A 23,579-nucleotide genomic window follows, 5' to 3' on the forward strand; every position below is an offset into this window, starting at 1 on the left:
AGTCGTAATACCTACTACTGACAAAAAGTTTATAACATTTAACTCAATGCACACAAGTTATTATTATTACTTTAGTTCTAATAATATATTTTGAATTAGATTTGAACTTAATTTTTTTTTTTTTTTTTTTTTTTTATCTTTTTAGGAACAAGCTTAAACACATCACATAGGCCTATGTTTGTTTTTAAATTAGTATTTTCATTTTAGTAAATTTCTTGTGTTTTTGTCTGTTTTATTTATTTTGTTTTGTTTTAGTAATTTTAATCAAATTACTGTAGAATATAAATATAAATAATGTATATTATAATGTTTTCTATATAGGCTATATGTATTATTTTAGTTATTTTGTCAATTAATGTAAATGTGTTTTAATAGTTTGGTTTAGTTAATAAGACCGACACTGCATTATTCAGGGATCTGAAAACTAGTACACAGGTTAAGTTTCTATTTCCCAGCTCTGAGCTTTTCAAAGGGGGCGTGTCCTGAAGGGATCATTTTAAAATGAGCTGCAGCATCTTCCTCTGCTGTTCGGTGAGACGGTGAACTTCACTCACTACAGATCAATAACCAGATCACTGCAAGAAACTTGGAGGATCTTCACCATACAAGGTATACAAGTTAAGATACTTGTGTTGTCCATAAAGACAGTATTTTAAATGCTTGTGTTGCTTAAAACCCATGTGCTTCTCTTCCAATGCTTTAGGGAGATACTGAGAAGCAGTGGGATATGGGATAGGTAGTTGGCATCATGCTCTCACTGGCCTTTGATAAAGAAAAAAAAATATATGATAGAGAATGAGTATTTTGAATGTTCTCAATATCTCAATTTTATGGTCTTATGTTTGCACTGTTGAAAACAATTTCATATGGTTTTGTATAATTGTATTATACATTGTATTGAATTTTATATATATATATATATATATATATGTAATACACTAAATTGTAGCTACTAATACTAAGTACTACTAATAATAGCTACTAATTTCATCTTCAACGGTGTAATTAGATTGTTGCTAATTACTTTCTCAATCTCATATCAGACCAGATGAACAATACAAGGATAGGCTTGAACTGCTTTTTAATTTTAAATAAATACAAAATTGCATAAATTATTCTTGAACTAACCAAAGTATTTCAAGGGAGAAGGTTACATTAAAAACATACATTTTAACATCAGATGAAATTCTGATGTTAAATCCACTATTGTTTTACATTTGTTCTATAGTCTATATAGTATTTAATGCAATTACATCAGAAATAACTGTAATTAAATTAAGCTACAGAAAAATTAAGAGTAATCCCTTACTTTTTCAAGGGGAAAGTAATTAAATTACAGTAATTAATTTCTTAGTAATGCATTGTATTGAATTGTACAATGGTCATAACAGTGAAATGAAAAAAGCCAAAAAGGTTGATTTAAAAGTGGTGGAAAATAAAAATGGTGACCAATTACAGCATCTAAAATGCACTTTTAGATTTTAACTTTACATGAAAAAGTCCAATGTTTTTATGCTTAGGCACTGATTTTTTTTTTTTTTTTTTTTTTTAATTACTGGCTCCTTGTGTTTTACTATCATTTTAAATCTTTAAATATTTCATCATTGGCTCTCTCTCTCTCACACAGTCGTCCATCATGGTGGTGAGCACCCTGAATGAACTGCCCCTGCTGAAATGCTCCGGCTTCGGTCAGCCGTGGCCGAGACATGGCCTGGACCTGTTGTACTGGTTTGCTCATGACTATATAGACTTAAGCAATGGTGAAATTGTCCCCTGGTTCAGGCCTCAGAATGGAAACTTTGGCTTTCACAAGTACCACAACAGAATTGAAGAAGAGGATCACATTGTGCCCATTCAGAATCTCCCATACTATGAGGTGGGCAACCTGAATTATCCAGGAGCAGAGCAGCTCCCAGATTATGTCACGGCAAAATACAACCGCAGTAGGCCTATTCTTGACAGTAACAAGGATCGCATTATTGTGCGTCTGGACGAAAATGGCAGCTTCAACAGGGTGTATGTGACTGAACACAGCGACCTGAAACGATTCGACAGCAGCAAAACCTACCGCGTGAGTCAGGGCCTCCTCCAGATCATCCAGAACATGAGTCGAGATCAGTATCTCTCTGTGGTCACCAACACCCGAGAGGAACATGTCAGACTACAGAGTCAGAGTTACGAGACGCCGTCTAACAACGACTCCTGGTGTGCCATTCTTTAAATATAAAGAGCCTGCCATTCATCTACTCTCATTTTATTATAGAAATATTTTTAATATAATCTTTTACATTAAACTGATTAAAATATTCATTAGTGATGTGCGGGAAATCGCGCCTTTATGAATCGATTGTGTGAATCGAAGCACGTACCTGTCCAAGTCACGTGATTTCAGCAAACGAGGCTTCGTTGTATCCTACTGTTTTGAAATGTAAGTGCTGTGAGGATGGGGTGGTATTAAATGTATTAAACGTGTGGTTGTCAGTGAATCTCGAGTCATTTTTACCATGTAAGTTGATTAGAATGCATTTACAGGACTTTAACCAACTGATGTCGTCAGCGTGCAGAGTTTCGAGCGCCCGAAGATTCATTTGGTTCAGTTCAATTGGTTCAGTTGAATCGAAGCCTTACTTCTCCCGTCACTATTATGTTATTTCATGTTTATAATCACACATATTTATTCATTTGCTGTTTTCCTTTCATTTCTATTCAATATGTGATTTCTCTGTCTTGGTTTGAAATAAAATGACTTTGGAAACTCATACTTCAAACTGTTCTTTTTTTTTTTTTTTTTTTGTGTAAATGCATCTCTTTCAGTAATAGCTATCAGATGCCCTTGAAAACAGGTGCTACATGTGAGGGGGACTGGGGCTGATTGACAGAATTTTCATTCTTTATTGAGTATTTCTGATTTATCAAACAATATGATTTTAGTGTTAAAAGGGAAGCAACAAACAGAAAAGATTAAAATGAAATTTGATACCAAACTAATTTCACAACTCACATTTGCCTGTCATAGTTCTTCGGCTATTGTCATGCAATTATGTGCATGGAGCAGCATCAGTTCCTGTTTGCAGATCTTTGCTCCACCCACAAAAGGCATTATTAGAGTATAAATACCCTCCCATCACTTCTGCAGGGTAGGGTGGATTTGTTTTATGTGTTCATCTAGCTGATTATTATTGCTATATATTACTGCTATTATTTACAGTTACAAAACCAGATTAAGAGCATCTATATAACGTCTTTGACACAAGCTGCTACATGTAAGGAACTGCTGGATACAACAATCTTTTTCAAATGCAGAATTATCAGAGACACGGTGAGAGCATTAAATAGTCTCTGTTGAGAGACCTTTTATTTATTTAAAAACATAAATTATGAATTTCAATCAAATCAGCTGTAATAGACAATCTGGAATTCTTTGTTTTTACTTAAAATTTTATTGCATTTTGCAGTTTTTCTGTAAGTTTGATAATAAAAAAATATCCTTCTTTTCATTACAAGTGCACCATTGTTAGAGTAAAATCAGTCGTGTTTTTTACATTTTTACAAGAGAATAACCAGGAATATGATGAGAACCCTAAATGAATTGTCTGATCTGAGAGAGACCAGGTTTGGTCAGCCGCCTCCCAGACACGGTCTGATCTTGCTGTGGTGGTTTGCTCATGAATGTGTTCAGATTGACTTTAATGGACTGCACAGTGGGACCCTGCAAGTGGAGCTTTTGGCTTTAATCGATTCCATAATATGGATGGACCTCTTCTTGACACTAATCTCCCATACTATGAGGTGGGAAACCTGAACATCAACTGACTCACTGCCTGAATATGTCACTGAGGATTACACAGGATATTTAGACGACAGCAATACTGATCGCATCATTGTTTTATTTAAACCAAGCTGGTCAGCTCCACGATTCAACAGGCTTTATGTGGCACAGCACTCAGATCAGGTGAACTTTGACTGGAATCACACTTAAAGAGTTAAACCAGGAAAAATTCCTCAGAGAACCTATGAATGATTCTTATCAGATTACTGTAGAACAGAACTGCAGATGCTCAGTTTCCATTTCCAGCTCAGTCAGTGAAGAGTGAACCTTATCAGAGTCAAAGGTCACATTCATCCACTGCGACTGTGAAAAAATTCTGCACTGTGCTAATGCTCATTTTTGTTGTTTTCTTCTTTGCTTTTAATAATTAAAATATAGTTTTCATGCTGTTTGTTTTGTTTGTTTTTAATTGTATTGCAGCTTGTCTCTATTTGGACAAATGGCTTATTTGGATGCTAAATGAACATAATCAATGATAAGTATGTTTAAATATAATTATAAATATATGCTCAAATTCTATAAATTTAAGATATGATGTTGTTGAGCTTTGCATGTTTATCACTTGATTACAATGATGTAGATAAATATTTTAGCTCGAGGGAGACATGATGAAACTTTAATATGAAATCTGAATATGAGTGAGACATTACAGTTGAATCTAAAGTAGCTTTAATGTAAATCCCATCATGAACAGTCCCTAATGTGTTTCTGCATAAGTTTTTCTTTCCGAATTATTTCGAATTATTTTTTTCTTTTCTGAGTTTCTGTTCATCAAAACAGAAACGCATGTAAAAACCTGTGGGATAACTAATGTTTGTTACTTACTATAGAGTAGTTCCTGTCACTAGTTCAGTGACATCAGCAAATACGCAGTGTTTTCATGTCATATAAATGAGGCAGTCAGTGCCAAATATCTAAATAAGGTGTTTCACTACAAGGTAAGACGTATCTTTTTTAATGTGTTTATGTATACTTTACTTGCAGTACACACACACACACACACACACACATATATATATATATGTATATATACACGTGTGTGCTTTTAATTGATTTTGAACTGTGTTTATGCTTTTACAGATATGGTAGATCAGTGCACTACAGATTAACCCTTCATCTCACTGCAATAATTTTGGAGGATCAGTTTTTCTCAGTGTTTTGTAAGTAATCAGTATCTGTAAATGTGTTTTAGCCAGTCTCTCTTGGGGCTGCTGTTTGGTTTTGGTCAAAACAGACTTTGATGTGCTACTTTTGAAAGAAATTCTGCTGAATAGATTCAAATTTGTTAAATATATAGAGCTGAGAGTACTATACTCTTATTGGTAGCTGAAAACACCATCACCATTAGCCCAAATATTTAATAAATGAACATGTAAACAGCAGGAGATTTACAGAACTTTATGAAGAACAGGCGTTCCAGTTCTGCAGACTTGATGAAAATAACTGATTTAAATGAAGTCAAACTGATTTATGTTTTTTATTTTTATTGAATTTATTAATATTTTATATATATAAAAAACACAATATTATAACACTTATTGCATTACAAGTGCACTGTTTTTTCCAACAGAATTATTATGGACATGACAAGAACCCTGTATGATTTGTCTGATCTGAAAGAGTCCAGGTTTGGCCGGCCGCCTCCCAGACACGGTCTGAACTTGCTGTGGTGGTTTGCTCATAAATGTGTTCAGATCGACTCCAATGGTCGTATGATTGCTCAGTGCGACCCTGAAAATGGAGCTTTTGGCTTCCATCGATTCCATAATAGGGAGAGACTTCTTCCTTACAATGACTTCCCATACTATGAAGTCGGCAACCTGGGGGACACTGACACACTGCCAAATTATGTCACTGAGGATTACACTGGATATTTAGATGACAGCAACACTGATCGCATCATTGTTTCCTTTAACTCAGGGTTGAAGAGATTTGACAGTGTTTATGTGACACAGCACTCAGATCAGGTTAGATTTGACCAGAATCACACTTACCGCATTAGCTCTCATCTCATGAAAGCCATTAAAAATTTGAGCCGTGAGGATTTCCTCAGAGAACCCATGAATCCTTCAGTATATATAGACATGCCAGTGCAGAATGAAACCAGCTGTCTGAGTAAGAAATGCTGCCATGTGCTGATTTGTGTCATTGTCCTGTTGCTCATTATTGCTGCTATTGTTTACTTTTCATTGTGAAAAATGAAATAGTTTTCATCCACTGCTGGTAACTATTCTAGCCATGCTGTATGTTGTTCTAGCTCATTTTGAAGCTGCATGTTGCAGTTTGTTTCCTTTTGGTCAGTTGCTTACTGGAATGAAAGGAATTAAATACATTTACATGTTTATTATACAGAATAAAATACAGTGTTGAGCATTGCATGTTTATCACTGCATTCTTTTTAATGGTTATTCAAGATTTAGAAGGGCCAAATGTAAAACTATAAGAATCAATCTTAATATTGATATTAATCTGAATATTGGGTGACACACTCCAATCAATGTCTTCTGTGGTTATGTCTTGATTTAATTTCGTTTCATATTTGTTGTGCTTATTCTTTGACATATACAAACAGAGAATGTATTAAAACTCCAAAAACCATTGACTTGTGTTTGTGTGATTTAGTTTTTTTATTCAGCAATGTAAACTTGTCTATTACTTTGCCATTAGTGCCATCAATATACATTTAATATCATGAACCATAAATCTTAATAAATTATAATATGTTTTAATGTGTATCATACTATTAAATATTTAATATGAACTCTGAATATGAGTAAGACATACAACTCATGAACTGTCCCGCCTGCTCTAGTGTGTTCCTGCATCAGTTTCTCTTTCCACACTGATGAGCTTCTGGTCATCCCTATAGCAACAGACACACATGAACAACCTGGTGGACAACTAATGTGTGTTACTATAGATTAGGGGTTGCATAGACTAATTGACTATATGCAAGGAGCGTTCTTTAGAACTTCCTTAATAATATAAGCCAGCTGGAAAACTTCTGGTGAAATGTCACTTGCTGCATGTTGTGTTGAGCATCAATAGTGTAATACTCCTTTTATAATCAGAATATAGTCACTTAAATAGGCAGGCATAGCATTAATTTAGTTATTCAAACGTAAGACAACATAAAAAAAATAAATAAATAAAGACGTACCTCAGTATTTCTCCTCAGCTAAATTCAATTTCTTTCGTGTGAAAAAAGCATCAAAAATTAAATATTTATTGTGCACTATAGATAGATTCATTGAATAAAATTTGAGTTTTCACAAGTTGTGCCAAAATCATTGCGCTTGCGGTGCACTGACTGACAGCTGCTTTGATTATAAAGGGAAAGCGCGGTGCTCGCTTTCTATGTAATTCATTCACAAAAAAAGTTTTTGTTTTTCATGAGATTTTGTGAGTGCTTCATACTTCACCTTGACAAAATATATTTTTAAACCTAGTTATTTTATAATGTTTAATATTTATTCAAAAGTGAAACTAAGTGAAAAACTATTAAAGGAAATGGCTAATTTATGTGCTAATAAATGCTATTCTGCCGCCACCTGCTGGTTATAGTGCTAATTAATGTCTTTTTTTATTTTTAAATAAGTGTTTTCTATCAAATATTTTCTACATTTTGAAACGTTCGGTTTTAAAATGGGGACAATCTCAGAAGGATGAACAAATAATGTTTGTGGTCATCACATTAAAAATAACATTTTAAGTGCTGGAAAAAAATGCGTGTGCTTGTCTAATTACAGACATGGCATTTCTTAAACAGTCCCATTAGCTTAGTCTTTATTGCAATCAATAAAACCGGATTATTGGCAAATTAGGTAAATGTGATAACTGTATTAAAATATGAATACAACATTAAAAAGTCAACCACTGATGGTTTTGTGTCAATATACAGCGAGTACAGAATGAAAGTTCACCGGAAATGCCCAAGCTGGCTTAACGACAACCAGGAAGTAACCGTGCATATAGTCAATTGACTAGTCGACTTTAATGCTCTGCCATGACGCTTTAAACTTGACGTCGACTAGTTGCTGGTCTATAGAGGGCGCAGCAGGATAAGAAATCTCCAAGTAGGCTACACTCCATATCCAACAGTAAATGACAAATAAATGCATATTCAGAGAGCACACAAGATATGTTTGATTATACCATCTGGATGCTTAATATTGATTGGGTAAATGCATGCTTAAACAGCTTATTGTAATGTAGACGTAAGTTAATCGCTATTCTAAACTAATGCGCTGCTGCACTGTAATGCACACACACACATACAGACAGTAGCGCGTACATCACATGCAGATCGCGCGCGCTCACAGAATCATTCATTAGCACAGAAATGTATTGTCAACACTGTTCTGTGATTTATCAATAAAATGGCTTAGAAACTAAAAGGTTCTAGCATATATTTCTTAACTAAAACCCACAGCTTCACTATTAGTAGAGAGACTAGGAAGAATTAATTCACACACGCAATCGCTCTCACACTAATGCATTCATATAAATGTAATCTACTGTGCTACTTTATCTGTATCTGTATCAAAACAGAATAAACACACTGTGCCCATTTAAAATCTCCCATACTATGAGGTAGGCAACCTGAATTATTGAGGAACAGTCATGAAAAAAAGTCCATAAAAGTATGCTATTTCACAATACCCAAGTGACTTCACTCTTTGGTAAGATTTATTAAGTCCTTCTATTCTTGGCTCTTTCTCTAATTGTGGAAACCTGCCAAATTGTGCCAATTGTTGGTCATCCCTATCAAAGGCAAAATACATAATTCTCCAAGGACACTGAACTCTTTGCATCTCTTTCAGTAATATCAGATGCCCTTGAAAACAGGTGCTATGCCTACATGAGAGGGGGACTGGGGCTGATTGACAGAATTTTCATTCTTTATTGAGTATTTCTGATTTATCAAACAATATGATTTTAGTGTTAAAAGGGAAGCAACAAACAGAAAAGATTAAAATGCAAATTGTATACCAAACTAATTCCAGTTAACTCGCCTATTCTGCTAGATCATCATGCACTTATGTGGCATGGAGCAGCATCGGTTTCAGTTTCTATCTTTGCTCCACCCACAAAAGCCATTATCAGAATATGAACACTCCCATCACTTCTGCAGGTTATAAGGTGGATTTATTTTATGCGTTCATATAGCTGATTATTATTGCTTTACAGTTACAAAACAGGAGCGTCTATATAGGGTCTTTGACCTCACTCGAGACACTGAAGCTGCTACATGTAAGGAACTGCTGGATAATTATCAGAGACACGGTGAGAGCATTACCTGTTGAGAGACTATTTATTTAAAAAACATAAATAATGAACCAGAATCAACTTAGCTCTAATAGCACAGCCGATTAGACTTCAAATAGACTTCTTTGTTTTTATTTTAAATTTTATTCAAATTCACCGATTAAGTCAATCTCACTCAACTCAGTCAGTGGAGAGTGAACACTATCAGAGTCAAAGGTCACATCCATCCACTGCGACTGTGAAAAAATTCTGCACTGTGCTGATTTATACATTATTGTTCATTTTTTGCTGTTTCCTTCTTGCTTTTAATAATTCAAATATAGATGTCATGCTGTTTGTTTTGTTTGTTTTTAGTTGTATTGCAGCTTGTCTCCATTTTGACAGATGGCTTATTTGGATGCTAAATGAATATAATCAATGATAAGTATGTTTAAATATAATTATAAATATATGCTCATCAATTCTATAAATGCATCTTACATTTATAGAATTGATGAGCATATATTTATAATTATATCTTATCCTGATGTTGAGTTTTGCATGTTTATCACTTGATTCCTTTAATGATTTATTACAATTATGTAGATAAATATTTCAGCTCGAGGGAGACAGAAGGTTAAACTTCAACACTCTATCATTTAAAAAACAAACAGTGCTTAGGCTGTTTAATATATCATGTATATATAACTATAAATCGCATCCCATGTTGTTGATAAAAGTTATGAATAATGTATAATAAAATGTACATATGATATGAAATCTGAAAAAGTGTAGTTGAATCTAAAGTAAGTAAATCCCATCATGAACAGTCCCTAATGTGTTTCTGCATAAGTTTCGCTTTCCGCATGATGAGTTTCTGTTCATCAAAACAGAAACACATGTAAAACCTGTGGGACAACTAATGTTTGTTACTTACTATAGAGTAGTTCCTCTCACTAGTTCAATTACATCAGCAAATATGCCTTGTTTTCATGTCATATAAATGAGGCAGTCAGTGCCAAAGATCTAAGTAAGGTGTATCATTACAAGGTAAGACGTATCTTTTTTTAAATGTGTTTATATATATTTTATATACAGTACATATTTTTTTTATTGATTTTGAATTGTGTTTATGCTTTTACAGATATGGTAGATCAGTGCACTACAGATTAACCCTTCATCTCACTTCAATAATTTTGGAGGATCAGTTTTTCTCGGTGTTTTGTAAGTAATCAGTATCTGTAAATGTGTTTTAGCCAGTCTCTCTTGGGGCTGCTGTTTGGTTTTGGTCAAAACAGACTTTGCTGTGCAGCTTTTGAAAGAAAATCTGCTGAAGAGATTGAAATTTGTTAAATATATAGAGCTGAGAGAACTACACTGTTACTGGTAGCTGAAAACACCATCACCATGAGTCTAAATAGTTAATAAATTAACATGTAAACAACAGGGGATTTACAGAACTTTATGAAGAACAGGCGTTCCAATTCTGCAGACTTAACTAATGAGTAATTGTACACTTTATATTAAAAAATGTCTCAGGTTACAAATGTAACCATGGTTCCCTGAGAAGGGGAATTCACTCTGCATCTGACAAGACACTAGGGGAAACGCCTCACGGTGAGAAACTTGTAAGACTTTCGTTCATCTTCAGCGAGCAAAAGTAGAAGCTCAACCGAAATGAAGCTCAAACGTGCTGCGTAACACCCGAGAATGAAACTCACTGGTTAAGTTTGAGCTTCTGGAAGGTTTTTGTACATCATTCATGTTAGGTTGAGCTTCTGTTTATGTTCGCTGATCAATGTTTACGTGAGAGTAAAAGTCTAAATTAAATCTGTTCGTCATATAAAGTGATCGAGTCTCTTCAGAAAATTTGGACTAAACCGCTTGATTCATATGATTAGGAAGGAAGCCAGGTTCAGTTTCAGTTTTAGTTCAGTTTAGTTTATTTCTAAAGCACATTTAAAAAAAGCAACAAGGCTGACCAAAGTGCTGTACCATACAAAAATAAAAAGACCATAGGATAACAGATAAAAGGAAGCAGAGAATAACAAAACAAGACATTACAATGTATTAAAAGCCAATGAAAAGAGATTTGTTTTAAGACTAGATTTGAATGAAGATAAGGCAGAAGTAACCCTAATGCGGTTTGGAAGGATGTTCCACAGATGTCTCTCCATCGCCACCATCGACCTGCCAATCGTGGCAGCAGTCTGTTTAGAGGTCCCGAGAACTAGATCCGTGGTGTGGCACAGCTCAGCCACTGCATCAGGGGAAAGACCCTGGTCCAGGTCCCTCAGCAGATTGGCTTGTATGCTTGCAACACCTGCATGGTGTTCAAACAAAATGTTGTTTTAAGGGGCTTGGATGGCAAGGTCAGAGCCTTGCTTTAAGTGATGATGTTTCCCTCTTTAAGAGATAGTCTGTGAGCAACAAACATAATTAGAATGCTGAAATCGATGGATGCGGGCTGAATACAGTTTCTTCCAAGATTTTTCAATCTCCATGTGGAGATCAGGAAGAAATGGAAGACTCACAGGAGTTGGGTGATTATGTCCAGACAGAAATTGCTCGTCTAGTCTACCATGAGCGACTCTCACTTTTTCGCGCCTGCAAGGCAGGTCTAATCTAAACATGAGTGTATCATCAATTGTTAACCCTCTGGGGTCTGAGGCTGATTTGGGGCCCTGGAGAAGTTTTGACATGCCCTGACATTTGTGCTTTTTTCAGTTGTTCATAAACATATTAATGGAAAAGGTGTCATTACACTGTATTCAGCACGAACTAGGCTACCATAATATGTGAGCAACATGTATGTACATGTTTGTATTTTTGAAGGAATAAAGTTTATGCGTGGTTATTGAAAAAACAAAAAACTTAAGTCACTGAAATAAGGCCAAAAAAACAAAAACAAATATTATATATGTGTTCACAAGACTTCTGGGTATTGGAGGTTGTAGACTAGAATTTTTGCTTCAAAATGATGTAAAAATTATCCTGCCTACTCATTCATATAAAACAATATAGAGATTTAAATTTTGTAAGACACTTTTTGTCAAGAAACACAGTATGCATGGAGGCGTGAATCTTCATGAATAATGCTGTGATTCACACCTGAGAAGATAAAGACCCGCATAATGACCTGCATAATGACCCGCATAATGAGCCCTTTCCGTCAGTCATTGTATTAAAGTTAATATAATGTCCACTTTTGACAAAAAAAAAACATGATTTTTGTGATCTCATGCATGCACGTATTATTGCACATCATGTGAAGAAAAATTTGTATAGGCCTATTATAGTTTAAATGACAGTACCAGTCAAAAGATTGGACACATTACTATTATAATGTTTTTAAAAGAAGTCTCATGCTCATCATGCTGTATATCAAACAGGCAGAAAAAACAGCAATACTGTGAAATATTATTACAATTTAAAAAAATGGGTTTCTATTTTAATATACTTTAAAATATAATGTATTTCTGTGATGCAAAGCGTCTGAACATTCATGTTACCTCTATGGCATTTCATATAGGCTTTTAGCTTAAATAACGAGGACACTTTCTAAATGCTTTAGCACCGCAAAACTCCACAGCAAAATAATTAAAGTCACTTACTGTACATGCTTCAAACAAAAATCTCCTGAAGACAAAGAAGACCTGCTAATATGATTGTCGCGTACGTCACTCAGTATTACACAGGATATATAGACAACAGCAACACTGATCGCATCATTGTTTTATTTAACTCAAGGTGGAACAGATTTGACTGCGTTTATGTGACACAGCACTCAGATCAGGTGAAGTTTGACCAGAATCACACTTACCGCATTAGCATCAAACTCATGAAGGAGATTAAAAATTTGAGCCGTGAGGATTTCCTCAGAAAACCCATCCTTCCAAAACCACCCAATCCTTCTGAACATTGTTCCATAGACATGACTAACAATGTAATGCCCAATGCTCAAGCAAGACCGTCACGCACACCTCAGCCAGTGCAGAGTGAATCCAGCGGTCTGAGTAAATGCTGCTGTATGCTGATTTGTGTCTCGATTGTACTGTTGTTCATTGTTGCTGCTATTGTCTTTTTATGGTTTAAACTGAAATAGTTTTCCTCCACTGCTGTTTGTTATTCTAGCTCATTCTGAAGCTGTTGCATTTTGCTTCCTTTGGATTAGTTGCTTATTTGAATTAAAGAAATTAAATATATTTACATGTTTATTATTATATAAAATATAATGTTGCAATGATGTAAATAAATATTCAAGACTTAGAAGGACCAAATGTAAAACTATAAGAATCAATCTTAATATTGATATTAATCTGAATATTGCGTGATACACTCCAATCAATGTCTTCGGTGGTTACTTCCTGATTTATAGTAATTTCGTTTAATATTTGTTGTGCTTATTTTTTGACATAAATACAAACAGAGAATGTTGAGAGAAAAATGAATTTGTGTACTATGAAAACTCCCAAAACCATTGAGTTGTGTTTGTGTGATTTAGTTTTTTTAATTTAACAATGCAAAAATGTCTATTACTTTGCCACGAGTGCCATCAATAGTTCAGTGCAATGGATATTTCAAAAAGCCGCAGTTCTCCTGTAGCTATTATTCATGTTCTGTTTCATTTTATGATCACAAATTTTGAGTTGTTTGCTGGTTTTCTTTCTTTTCTATTATATAGGACATTGATTCTCTGAACTGTTGTTTCTTATTGTTTGTGTAAATGAATCTTCTCTTTCAGTAGGCCTATATCATATCAGATGCCACTGAAAACAAATGAATGTGAGGGAGACTGGCGCTGGTTGGCACAATTTTTGTTCTTTGTTGAAAAAAAAAACAAAAACTAAACTATGTGCAATTAAAAGCAAGTTTTTATAGGTAAAATAAAACAGACATTCAATGTCACTAAATAAAGTGATGTTTAGGCTGTCTGTCTGAGGGAAACATCAAACAAAAGATTAAAATGTACATTTTAAACCAAACTAATGAGACCCGTTTGAGATTTCTGTGTGTGTGTGTTTATATGATTTATGAGGACATAAATTTGTATAATGGCATGGATATTACTCTGGTGTTACAATGTAAATGTGGTTTATAAGGACAGTAATTCCTCATAATTAAAATGGCTTAAAAACATACTAAACAATGTTTTATTAAAAATGTAGAACGCTTTCTGTGATGGGTACAATATGTCTATTATAACTGAAGGCTATAAAACTCGTGTCATAGCGTTATATTAAATATCATGCAAATATCCGACATGGAGCAGCATCAGTTTCTGTTTGCAGGTCTGTTTGCTCAACCCACAAAAGACATTATCAGAATAGGAATGCTCCTATCACTTCTGCAGGGTCAGGTGGATTCATTTTATGTGTTCATGTAGCTGAATTTTATTGATTTATTATTAAAACCAGGTTATGAGCGTCTATATAGCAGCGTCTTTGACCTCAAACGAGACACTGTGAAGCTGCTACATGCAAGGAACTGCTGGATAACAACAACCTTTTTCAAATTACCAGAGACACAGTGAGAGCACTGAATTGTCACAGGTCGAGAGACTTTGTTTGTTTTTTTGTTTATAAAAATAATTCATGAATTTGATTCAAATTAGCTGGAATAGCACAGCCGATCTGGATTTCCTTATTTTTACAGAAATCTCATTCAACTCAATGCAAGAGTTTTTCAGTCTTTCTATCACTACAGAGATCTTTCTGCTTGTATTTCTGTGTAAGTGACCAATATTTATTCTGCTGATTTTGAGCACATGAATGTGATCTGAGAGTACTACACTCTGATTGGCATCTGAAAACCTCGTCAAATTAGCCCAAATATTTAATAAGTGAACATAAAAAGGGTATCAGATCTGTAGAATTTAATGAATAACAGGCGTTCCAATTCTGCAGAGTTTACCAGTAAGGAAATAAGAGGATTCAACTGAAGTTCGGCTGGTTTTAGTGCTTGTTATGATCCTTCTTGGTTTGCTTTTTGTAGTTTTTCTGTAATTTTATGTTTGATATTAAAAATATATTCCTTTGCATTACAAGTGCACTATTGTTGAAGTAAAACCAGTCGTGTTCTTTACTTTTATTTTTCAGCAGAATTGTCAGGAACGTGATGAGGACCCTGTATAATTTGTCTGATCTGAGAGAGTCCAGGTTTGGTCAGCCGCCTCCCAGACATGGTCTGAAGTTGCTGTGGTGGTTTGCTCATAAATGTGTTCAGATCGACTCCAATGGTCGTATGATTGCTCAGTGCGACCCTGAAAATGGAGCTTTTGGCTTCCACCGATTCTATAATGCTGATGGACTTCTTCCTTACTCTAATCTCCCATACTATGAGGTGGGAAACCTGAACACCACTGGCTCACTGCCACATTATGTCACTGAGGATTACACAGGATATTCAGACAACAGCAACAAAGATCGCATCATTGTTTTATTTAACTCAAGGTGGAACAGATTTGACTGCGTTTATGTGACACAGCACTCAGGTCAGGTGAACTTTGACTGGAATCGCACCTACTGCATTAGCATTAAACTCATGAAGGACATTAGAAGGTTACGCCGGAAAGAATTCCTCAGGAAAACTTTGAACGATTCTTATCAGATTACTATAGAACAGAACTGCAGACCCTCACAGTTTCCATCTGCAGCTCAGTCAAAGAATGAACTCGATCAGAGTGAAAGGTCACATCCATCCACTGAGAATGACACCTGTTCAAAATGCTGCAAAATGCTGATGTTATTGTTCATTTTTACAGTTTTCGTCTTGCTTTTAAAATTGAAAATATAGTTTTTATCCACTGCTGCATGTTTTTTTTTTTTTTTTTTGAAATGGTGTATTGCAGCTTGTCTTCTTTGGACAAATGTCTTATTTGGATAAAAGTATCTGCTAAATGAATAAATGTACATATAATCTAAGATAAATGTGTTTTAATATAAATGTATTGTTTGCTATTATGTAAATTTAAGACATCACTGTATCACTGTATTCTTTTAATGATTTATTGCATGATATAAACAAATATTTAGGATTGTGGGAGACACAAGGTGAAATCTCATCCGATGTTGATAATAAATGTTAAGAATAATATATAATAAAATCAAAAACTTCCTTTCATTAGATCAGTGACATCAGCAAACATATTGTTGTCATGTCACAAAATTGAGGCAGTCTGTGCCAAAGATCTAGTTGAAGACCTTCTAATTTTTTGCAAATTAAAATGTGTGAATATTCAAAGATGAACAGCACATTGGATATCAATTCAATATATGTGTCAAAATGACATTATTGTTGTATGTTTTTAACTGTTAGATACATTTGTGAAACTCAAGACCTCTGATTTTGAGCTAAAATTACCATTGCTGTATTTTTACAGAGAATGCCCAATAAGCCTGGACATAAAATAAAATAAAATAAGTAATGGGACAGTAAAGAGTAATGAAATCAAATATGATTCAGACTTTGCCCAGTGTGTGTTTCTAGTGCATTTTATCTTAGACACGCCCACTGCTGTCTGTCTGCTTCAGTTTCTGTTTCCTAGATAGTCAGCTGACCTCTCCCTGTTTATTATTTATTCACCTCAGACTCATTTTACACTGAATTACTCTTTACTGTCCCATTACAGAAACCGACTTTCAAAAATAAGTCTAAATATTTGGAGTAAAAGAGTGTGACAGACACATAGGCTACATGGTAATTTTAAACACCAATTTATATTTAATTTTAGTTAAATTGCATGACACGATGTCTTTATGAATATACTAATATCTACGTGTTTTTCTCATCTTACACAGACACGCTACGGTCAGTCTGCTTTAGTTTCACTTTCCCAGTTATTCATCTGTTCTTCCGCAGCTGTAGAAAGTAACACTCTTTCAATAACAACAAAAACCATCTGTTAATAACACTTTGAGAAAAAACAAAACAAATCCAATAGTAAAAGCAGGACCAAATACATTAGCAAACGTTTTAATTTCTGTAAAAGTTATAGATTTTAATTTTATATTAGCCTAATAGGCTAGGTATTGTCAAAGACAGACGTTCTTATTCAACTTAAGGTTGGCATTCGTGCGTCTCTAGTGTAGTTTAGTTCAACAGAAATGTTTTTCTGATCCTCCCTTGATAATCATCCAAAAAAGTCCAGTGTTCATGTGTGTTTTCACTGCCCACTAACACACAAATGAAGAAGTGAGCGCGTGAGCTGCACAGACAAGGGTCTTCTCACAGCGTGTGAACAAGGTGCAGTATTCTGTTTTCTGTTTGATTGCTTTTTCTTTTTATAATATACAATCATTTTAAACTTTATACCAGATGTTGCTGTTTACATATCCTTTTTTTTTAAACTACACCAAATAGCGTTGCAATCTATAACCCAGATGGGCTGTTGAGTGGGTGTTTGTTTAAAGAGAAATGAAACCTACTGTGTCCACTTGTTAGTCCACAAAAACAGAGCAGCCGATAGATAGATAGATAGATAGATAGATAGATAGATAGATAGATAGATAGATAGATACCAAGCTAACAGAATTTTGTTATAAGAACGTTCTCTAAATATTCAGTGTTGGTTCTGGGAACGTAAAAAACGTCCAGTTTTCTTGACGTTAGAGGAACGTTTTTTTTTTATAAGGTATAATGTTCCTCAAACGTTCTTTCAACTTAATTTTGATTTAAAATTCAACATTCTAGGAACGTTTATTTGTAACATTCTAAGAACATGAAAATTGTCCAGTTTTCTTAATGTTAGTAGAATGTTATTTAAAGGTTAGTATGATGTTCCTGAAACATTCTTTCAATCATTCAAACACCTGCTGTGAACAAGCACTGAAAGCACTGAAAACCACAGCCTTAGATGAAGTGAAGATAAAAAAGACATTAAATCTCTGAAGATCTGATTAAACAACTCCACAAACAGCATTACCAGCTTCACTTATTACTAACCAGACTGACTTTATTTCTGTCACACGTCTACAGAAGCTCTTATTGAGAATTAACAGAGGTTTAGATGTTGATGTCTTATTGAAAATGTTTCGTTTGAGATCACCATCATGGAGATCAGTGTTTGCTGTAGTTGAGTTCTTGACCCTTGACTTTTGTTCAGTTGCTTCTTTATCAGCAATTGCAAATGTTTTCAGAAAACATTTCTACACTGATAAAGCAGACCAACATGTCTGTTTTAATAACAGAAAAATAACAGCATTAAAGTGGTTTAAAATACTTTTTTTTTCTGTAATTGCTGATTTAAGAAAAGCTCTGTTGCCCCAGCACTTTAAGTGAGGTTCACCCAGGTTTCTCCATCAACCTGCCAATCGTGGCAGCAGTCTGTTTAGAGGCCCCAAGAACTAGATCCGTGGTGCGGCACAGCTCAGCCACTGCATCAGGGGAAAGATCCTGGTCCAGGTCCCTCAGCAGATCGGCTTGGTATGCTTGCAACACCGGCATGGTGTTCAAACAAAATGTTGTTCTAAGGGGCTTGGATGGCAAGGTCAGAGCTTTGCTTTCAGTGATGACATTTCTTTCTTTGAGAGATAGTTTGTGAGCATTTCTTCAATAGGAGGCATCCTCGCTCACGCATCCCCTCGATAATCCCCTCGCATAATTAGAATACTGAAATCGATGGATACGGGCTGAATGCTGTCTCTTCCAGGATTCATCAATCTCCATGTGGTGATCAGGAAGAAATGGATGGCTCACAGGAGTTGGGTGATTATGTCCAGACAGGAATTGCTCGTCTAGTCTACCAAGAGCGACTCTCACTTTTTCGCGCCTCCAAGGCAGATCTAATCTAGCCGAGGGACAAACAAGAGTGGAGCTTTTTCAGAGGAAGTCGCTCACAATGTACTCAAACAGCCCCTTCGAGGACTAAGCGTGCGTACTCTTCGCCCCAAACATGAAACACGAGTGTATCATCAGGTGTTAAATAACGAGAATTTGCTTCAGACACTGGTCACAGTAAGGCGTTCCCCGTAGTGTCTTGTCAGATGCAGTGCGAGTTCCCATTCGAAAGGAAATATAATATAATAACATTTATTGCATTACAAGAACACTATTTATTTATTTATTTATTTATTTTCAGCAGAACTGTCAGGAACATGACGAGAACTCTGGATGAATTATCTGATCTGAGAAAGACCAGGTATGGTTGGCCACCTCCCAGACATGGTCTGATCTTGCTGTGGTGGTTTGCTCATGAATGTGTTCAGATTGACTATGATCGTATGATTGCTCGCTGCAACCCTGCAAATGAAGCTTTTGGCTTCCACCGATTCTACAATTGGGACAAACTTCTTCCTCGCACTAACCTCCCATACTATGAGGTGGGAAACCTGAACACCACTGGCTCACTGCCACTGTACGTCACTCAGTATTACACAGGATATATAGACAACAGCAACACTGATCGCATCATTGTTTTATTTAACTCAAGGTGGAACAGATTTGACAGTGTTTATGTGACACAGCACTCAGATCTTGTGAAGTTTGACCAGAATCACACTTACCGCATTAGCATCAAACTCATAAAGGACATTAAAAATTTGAGCCGTAAGGATTTCCTCAGAAAACCCATCCTTCCAAAACCACCCAATCCTTCTGAACATTGCTCCATAGACATGACTAACAATGTAATGCCCAATGCTCAAGCAAGACCGTCACGCACACCTCAGCCAGTGCAGAGTGAAACTAGATGTATGAGTAAATTTTGTGTCTCGATTGTACTGTTGTTCATTGTTGCTGCTATTGTCTTTTTATGGTTTAAACTGAAATAGTTTTCATCCACTGCTGTTTGTTATTCTAGCTCATTCTGAAGCTGTTGCATTTTGCTTTCTTTGGATTAGTTGCTTATTTGAATGAAAGAAATTAAATATATTTACATGTTTATTATTATACAAAATACAATGTTGCAATGATGTAAATAAATATTCAAGATTTAGAAGGACCAAATGTAAAACTATAAGAATCAATCTTAATATTGATATTAATCTGAATATTGCGTGATACACTCAATCAATGTCTTCGGTGGTTACTTCCTGATTTATAGTACTTTCGTTTCATATTTGTTGTGCTTATTTTTTGACATAAATACAAACAGAGAATGTTGAGAGAAAAATGAATTTGTGAACTATTAAAACTCCCAAAACCATTGACTTGTGTTTGTGTGATTTATTTTTTTTTAATTTAACAATGCAAAAATGTCTATTACTTTGCCACGAGTGCCATCAATAGTTCAGTGCAATGGATATTTCAAAAAGCCGCAGTTCTCCTGTAGCTATTATTCATGTTCTGTTTCATTTTATGATCACAAATGTCTTATTTGGATAAAAGTATCTGCTAAATGAATAAATGTACATATAATCTAAGATAAATGTGTTTTAATATAAATGTATTGTTTGCTTTTCTGTAAATTTAAGACATGATGTTGAGAACTGTGTGTTTATCACTGTATTCTTTTAATGATTTATTGCAATGATATAGACAAATATTTAAGATTGTGGGAGACACAAGGTGAAATGTTGTCATCCAATGTTGATAATAAATGTTAAGAATAATATATAATAAAATGAAAAACTTCCTTTCATTAGTTCAGTGACATCAGCAAACATATTGTTGTCATGTCACAAAATTGAGGCAGTCTGTGCCAAAGATCTAGTTGAAGACCTTCTAATTTTTTGCAAATTATCTATCTATCCATCCATCCATCCATCCATCCATCCATCCATCCCTGCATGGCGGAAACAAACTTCCATACTTTCTCCCTGTTAAACTGGAAGAACTAGGTTCTTATTATTTATTCACACCTGAGTGACTCTATTTTTGCAATTACGTTTTTGCAAGACATGCAATTATTATTTAACCTCTGCTCACTGTGAACTGGTACACAAAACTCCTCTTTACTCTTGGGGCATGTTGTCACAGACGGCCAATTTGTGTTAAATCAATGAAATATCTTTTGAAAGTTAAAAATGTAACTTTTTGTAGTCACAGTGTCTAATACAGAAACTGACTTCAAAATATACCTATAGCCTAGAAAAACAGTGCGACATTTAATCATATTGCATGACGCTATGCCCTTATGAATACAGGCTACTAATAATATCTAAGTGTTTTCTCATCTCTCATCAATAGACACACCCAACTGTCAGTGTGCTTTAGTTTCACTTTCCCAGTTATTCATCTGTTCTTCCGCAGCTGTAAAAAACATTCCTTCAATAAAGACAAAAAACATCTTAACACGGTGAGAAAAAAAAAAAAAAAAAAAAAATACTAAAAACTGAATCAAAGAAATAGTACCCGTTTTAAATTCTGTAACAATTATATAGCTAGCTTATTTTCATTTAATTGCTAATTTTGCTAATTGCTAATTTAAAGGACATGGCCTGTTATTTCTTATTCATTTTTAGGTGGAGATTCATGAGTCTAGTGTAGTTTAGTTCCACAAAAAAAAAAAAAAAAAAAAAAACCCGATCCTCCCTTGATATTCATCCAAGGAAGTCCAGTGTTAGTGTCGGATAGTTTGTGTTTTTCACCGCCCACTAACAGACACATGAAGAATAAAGTGAGCGCGTGAGCTGCACAGACGCAGATCTCCTCACAGCGCGTGAACAAGGTACAGTATGCTGTGTTCTGTTTGAATGCTTGTTTATATGCCTATCATGGGACCATTTTGAACCTTAGACCAGATATTGCTGTTTATATATGCTTTATTACAACAGCTTTGACGTAAAAAAAAAAAAAAAAAAAAAAAAAAAAACTCTATTGAGTGGAAATCATCTCTCACTTGCAATCGGTATCCCAGATGGACGGTCGAGGTGGGTTTGTGTTTAAAGAGAAATGAAACCTACTGTGTCAATTTAGTCCACAAAAACAGACTATATTGAAACTGGCTGTTAAACAAACAAACAAACAAATAAATAATTGAGCCTAGTCTCTCCTGGCTTTAGGGTGCTGTTAATTAGTTTAATCATTTTTATGATTTTACAGTTCAGATAAACTGATTTAAAATGAGAACTAGTTCTGCTGTTTCATGGTTTTGCCTCTTATTATTATTTTTTAATAAAAATCAATATGAAGCAATTCACTAACAGTTGAACTCACCGTCAGACTCTGTTTTACATTTTTATCTCTACCCTGCACACTTGCTTAAGTGATCAATATCTGAAGATAGAAAAAAGTTATACTGAACTCATTTTTAATTATGTGCCAAGCTGAAAGCAAATGAAATTTTCATTTCGTGTCAGTGTCTTCTCATAGTATGATAAAGTCCAGGCTGCAAATTTTTGTAATGTAATTTTTACACTGTAGTCCATTCCTTATTACTCTTTTATTTCTAGAGAATGACCCGAGTGAGAACACTGAATGAACTGGCCCATCTGAGAGAGACCAAGTTTGGTCAGCCGTATCCCAGACATGGTCTCAGTCTGCTGTGGTGGTTTGCTGATGAATGTGTTGAAATTGATGAAGACGGCAATATGATTGCACGATGCGACCCTGAAGATGGAGATTTTGGCTTCCACCTGTTCCATAACGCAGAAGAACTTCTTCCTGATACTGACTTACTGTACTATGAAGTGGGCAACCTGCACTATCGGGACGACCTGCCTCATCAAGTCAATAAGAATTACAACAGCGACGTACATGCAAGCAACTCAGATCGTATTGTTGTTTCAGTCAATTCAGACTGGAATGGCAGATGGTTTGACAGGATTTACGTGACACATCACTTAGGGCAGGGGCGCTTCGATGAGAACAGCACCTTCCGCATCAGCCAAGGCCTCATTGAGATCATTCAAGGCATGGAATGGTCAGATTTCATCAGACAAGTTAAGATCAGGAAGCGCCGTACTCGTCGTCATCGTCATTGAGCTTGTGTTATGTGTGTTTATCTGTCTGGATCCTACAGACACTAATGTTTGAAATCAAACATTCCTGTTCATCCAAAATAAATGTAGTGCCTTACACTGCAAGTGCCTTCCTGGACTTTTAATAACCTATAATAGCAAACTAATTGTTTTAAAATGAGTAAATAGATTTGGATCATGTCAATGGATCATTTGTGTCGTTACTCAGGATTATTAAGATGCATTGGGTTCTATTTTTAATTAACTCTGTCTATTTTCAATGCAATAAAGGAATTGTTCATTCAGAAATGAAAATTCTCTCATCATTTACTTACCCTCACCAAACTTTCAAAAATAAGTCAAATCTGAACATTTTCACTGCAGTAAAAACAGTGATTTCAATTTATAGTTATTAATATAACATTCAATACTACATACATTCAATATAATAGGATTACATTGTATAACAGTGTGGATGTTGGGTTTATAATTGGCTTTATAAACCCAATAATTGCACTCATTCTGCAGTAGACTAAAGGTGATGATACACGGGACAACTTTTTGAGCAATTTTGCTGAGAAATGTTGCCGTCAACGGGCAACCTGGTGAGGCACAGGGCAACTAATTAGGGTAACGGACAGTTGGCAGCAACTAATCACAGAGAA

At 35.1% G+C, this 23,579-nt stretch overlaps 1 protein-coding gene and 2 long non-coding RNA genes across 5 annotated transcripts in view; all 3 read left to right on the top strand.

Annotated features, from left to right (window-relative positions):
* The first annotated feature begins 418 nt into the window (after window positions 1–418).
* Window positions 419–2,759, top strand: LOC127516698 (uncharacterized). Its single transcript, XM_051901531.1, has 2 exons — window positions 419–609; window positions 1,628–2,759. Exon 2 carries the CDS (start codon window positions 1,637–1,639, stop codon window positions 2,219–2,221), a length of 585 nt encoding a protein of 194 aa, XP_051757491.1. The 5' UTR covers window positions 419–609; window positions 1,628–1,636; the 3' UTR covers window positions 2,222–2,759.
* Window positions 2,760–3,325: 566 nt separating this feature from the next.
* On the top strand, window positions 3,326–6,213 carry LOC127516716 (uncharacterized). Of its 2 annotated transcripts, XR_007931057.1 has the most exons (5): window positions 3,326–3,952; window positions 4,250–4,308; window positions 4,660–4,767; window positions 4,910–4,989; window positions 5,400–6,213. It is a non-coding gene; the product is annotated as an uncharacterized LOC127516716 (long non-coding RNA). The 2 variants fall into 2 exon arrangements; XR_007931058.1 differs by lacking the exon at window positions 4,660–4,767.
* Window positions 6,214–8,965: 2,752 nt separating this feature from the next.
* Window positions 8,966–23,579, top strand: part of LOC127516722 (uncharacterized) — a 29,445-nt gene continuing 14,831 nt past the window's right edge. For both annotated transcript variants that reach the window (XR_007931064.1, XR_007931060.1), the window contains exon 1: window positions 8,966–10,126. This is a non-coding gene — a long non-coding RNA (uncharacterized LOC127516722). The remainder of the gene's footprint in view (window positions 10,127–23,579) is intronic.

The sequence above is a fragment of the Ctenopharyngodon idella genome, chromosome 1 (assembly GCF_019924925.1).
Source record: "Ctenopharyngodon idella isolate HZGC_01 chromosome 1, HZGC01, whole genome shotgun sequence".
NCBI lineage: Eukaryota > Metazoa > Chordata > Actinopteri > Cypriniformes > Xenocyprididae > Ctenopharyngodon > Ctenopharyngodon idella.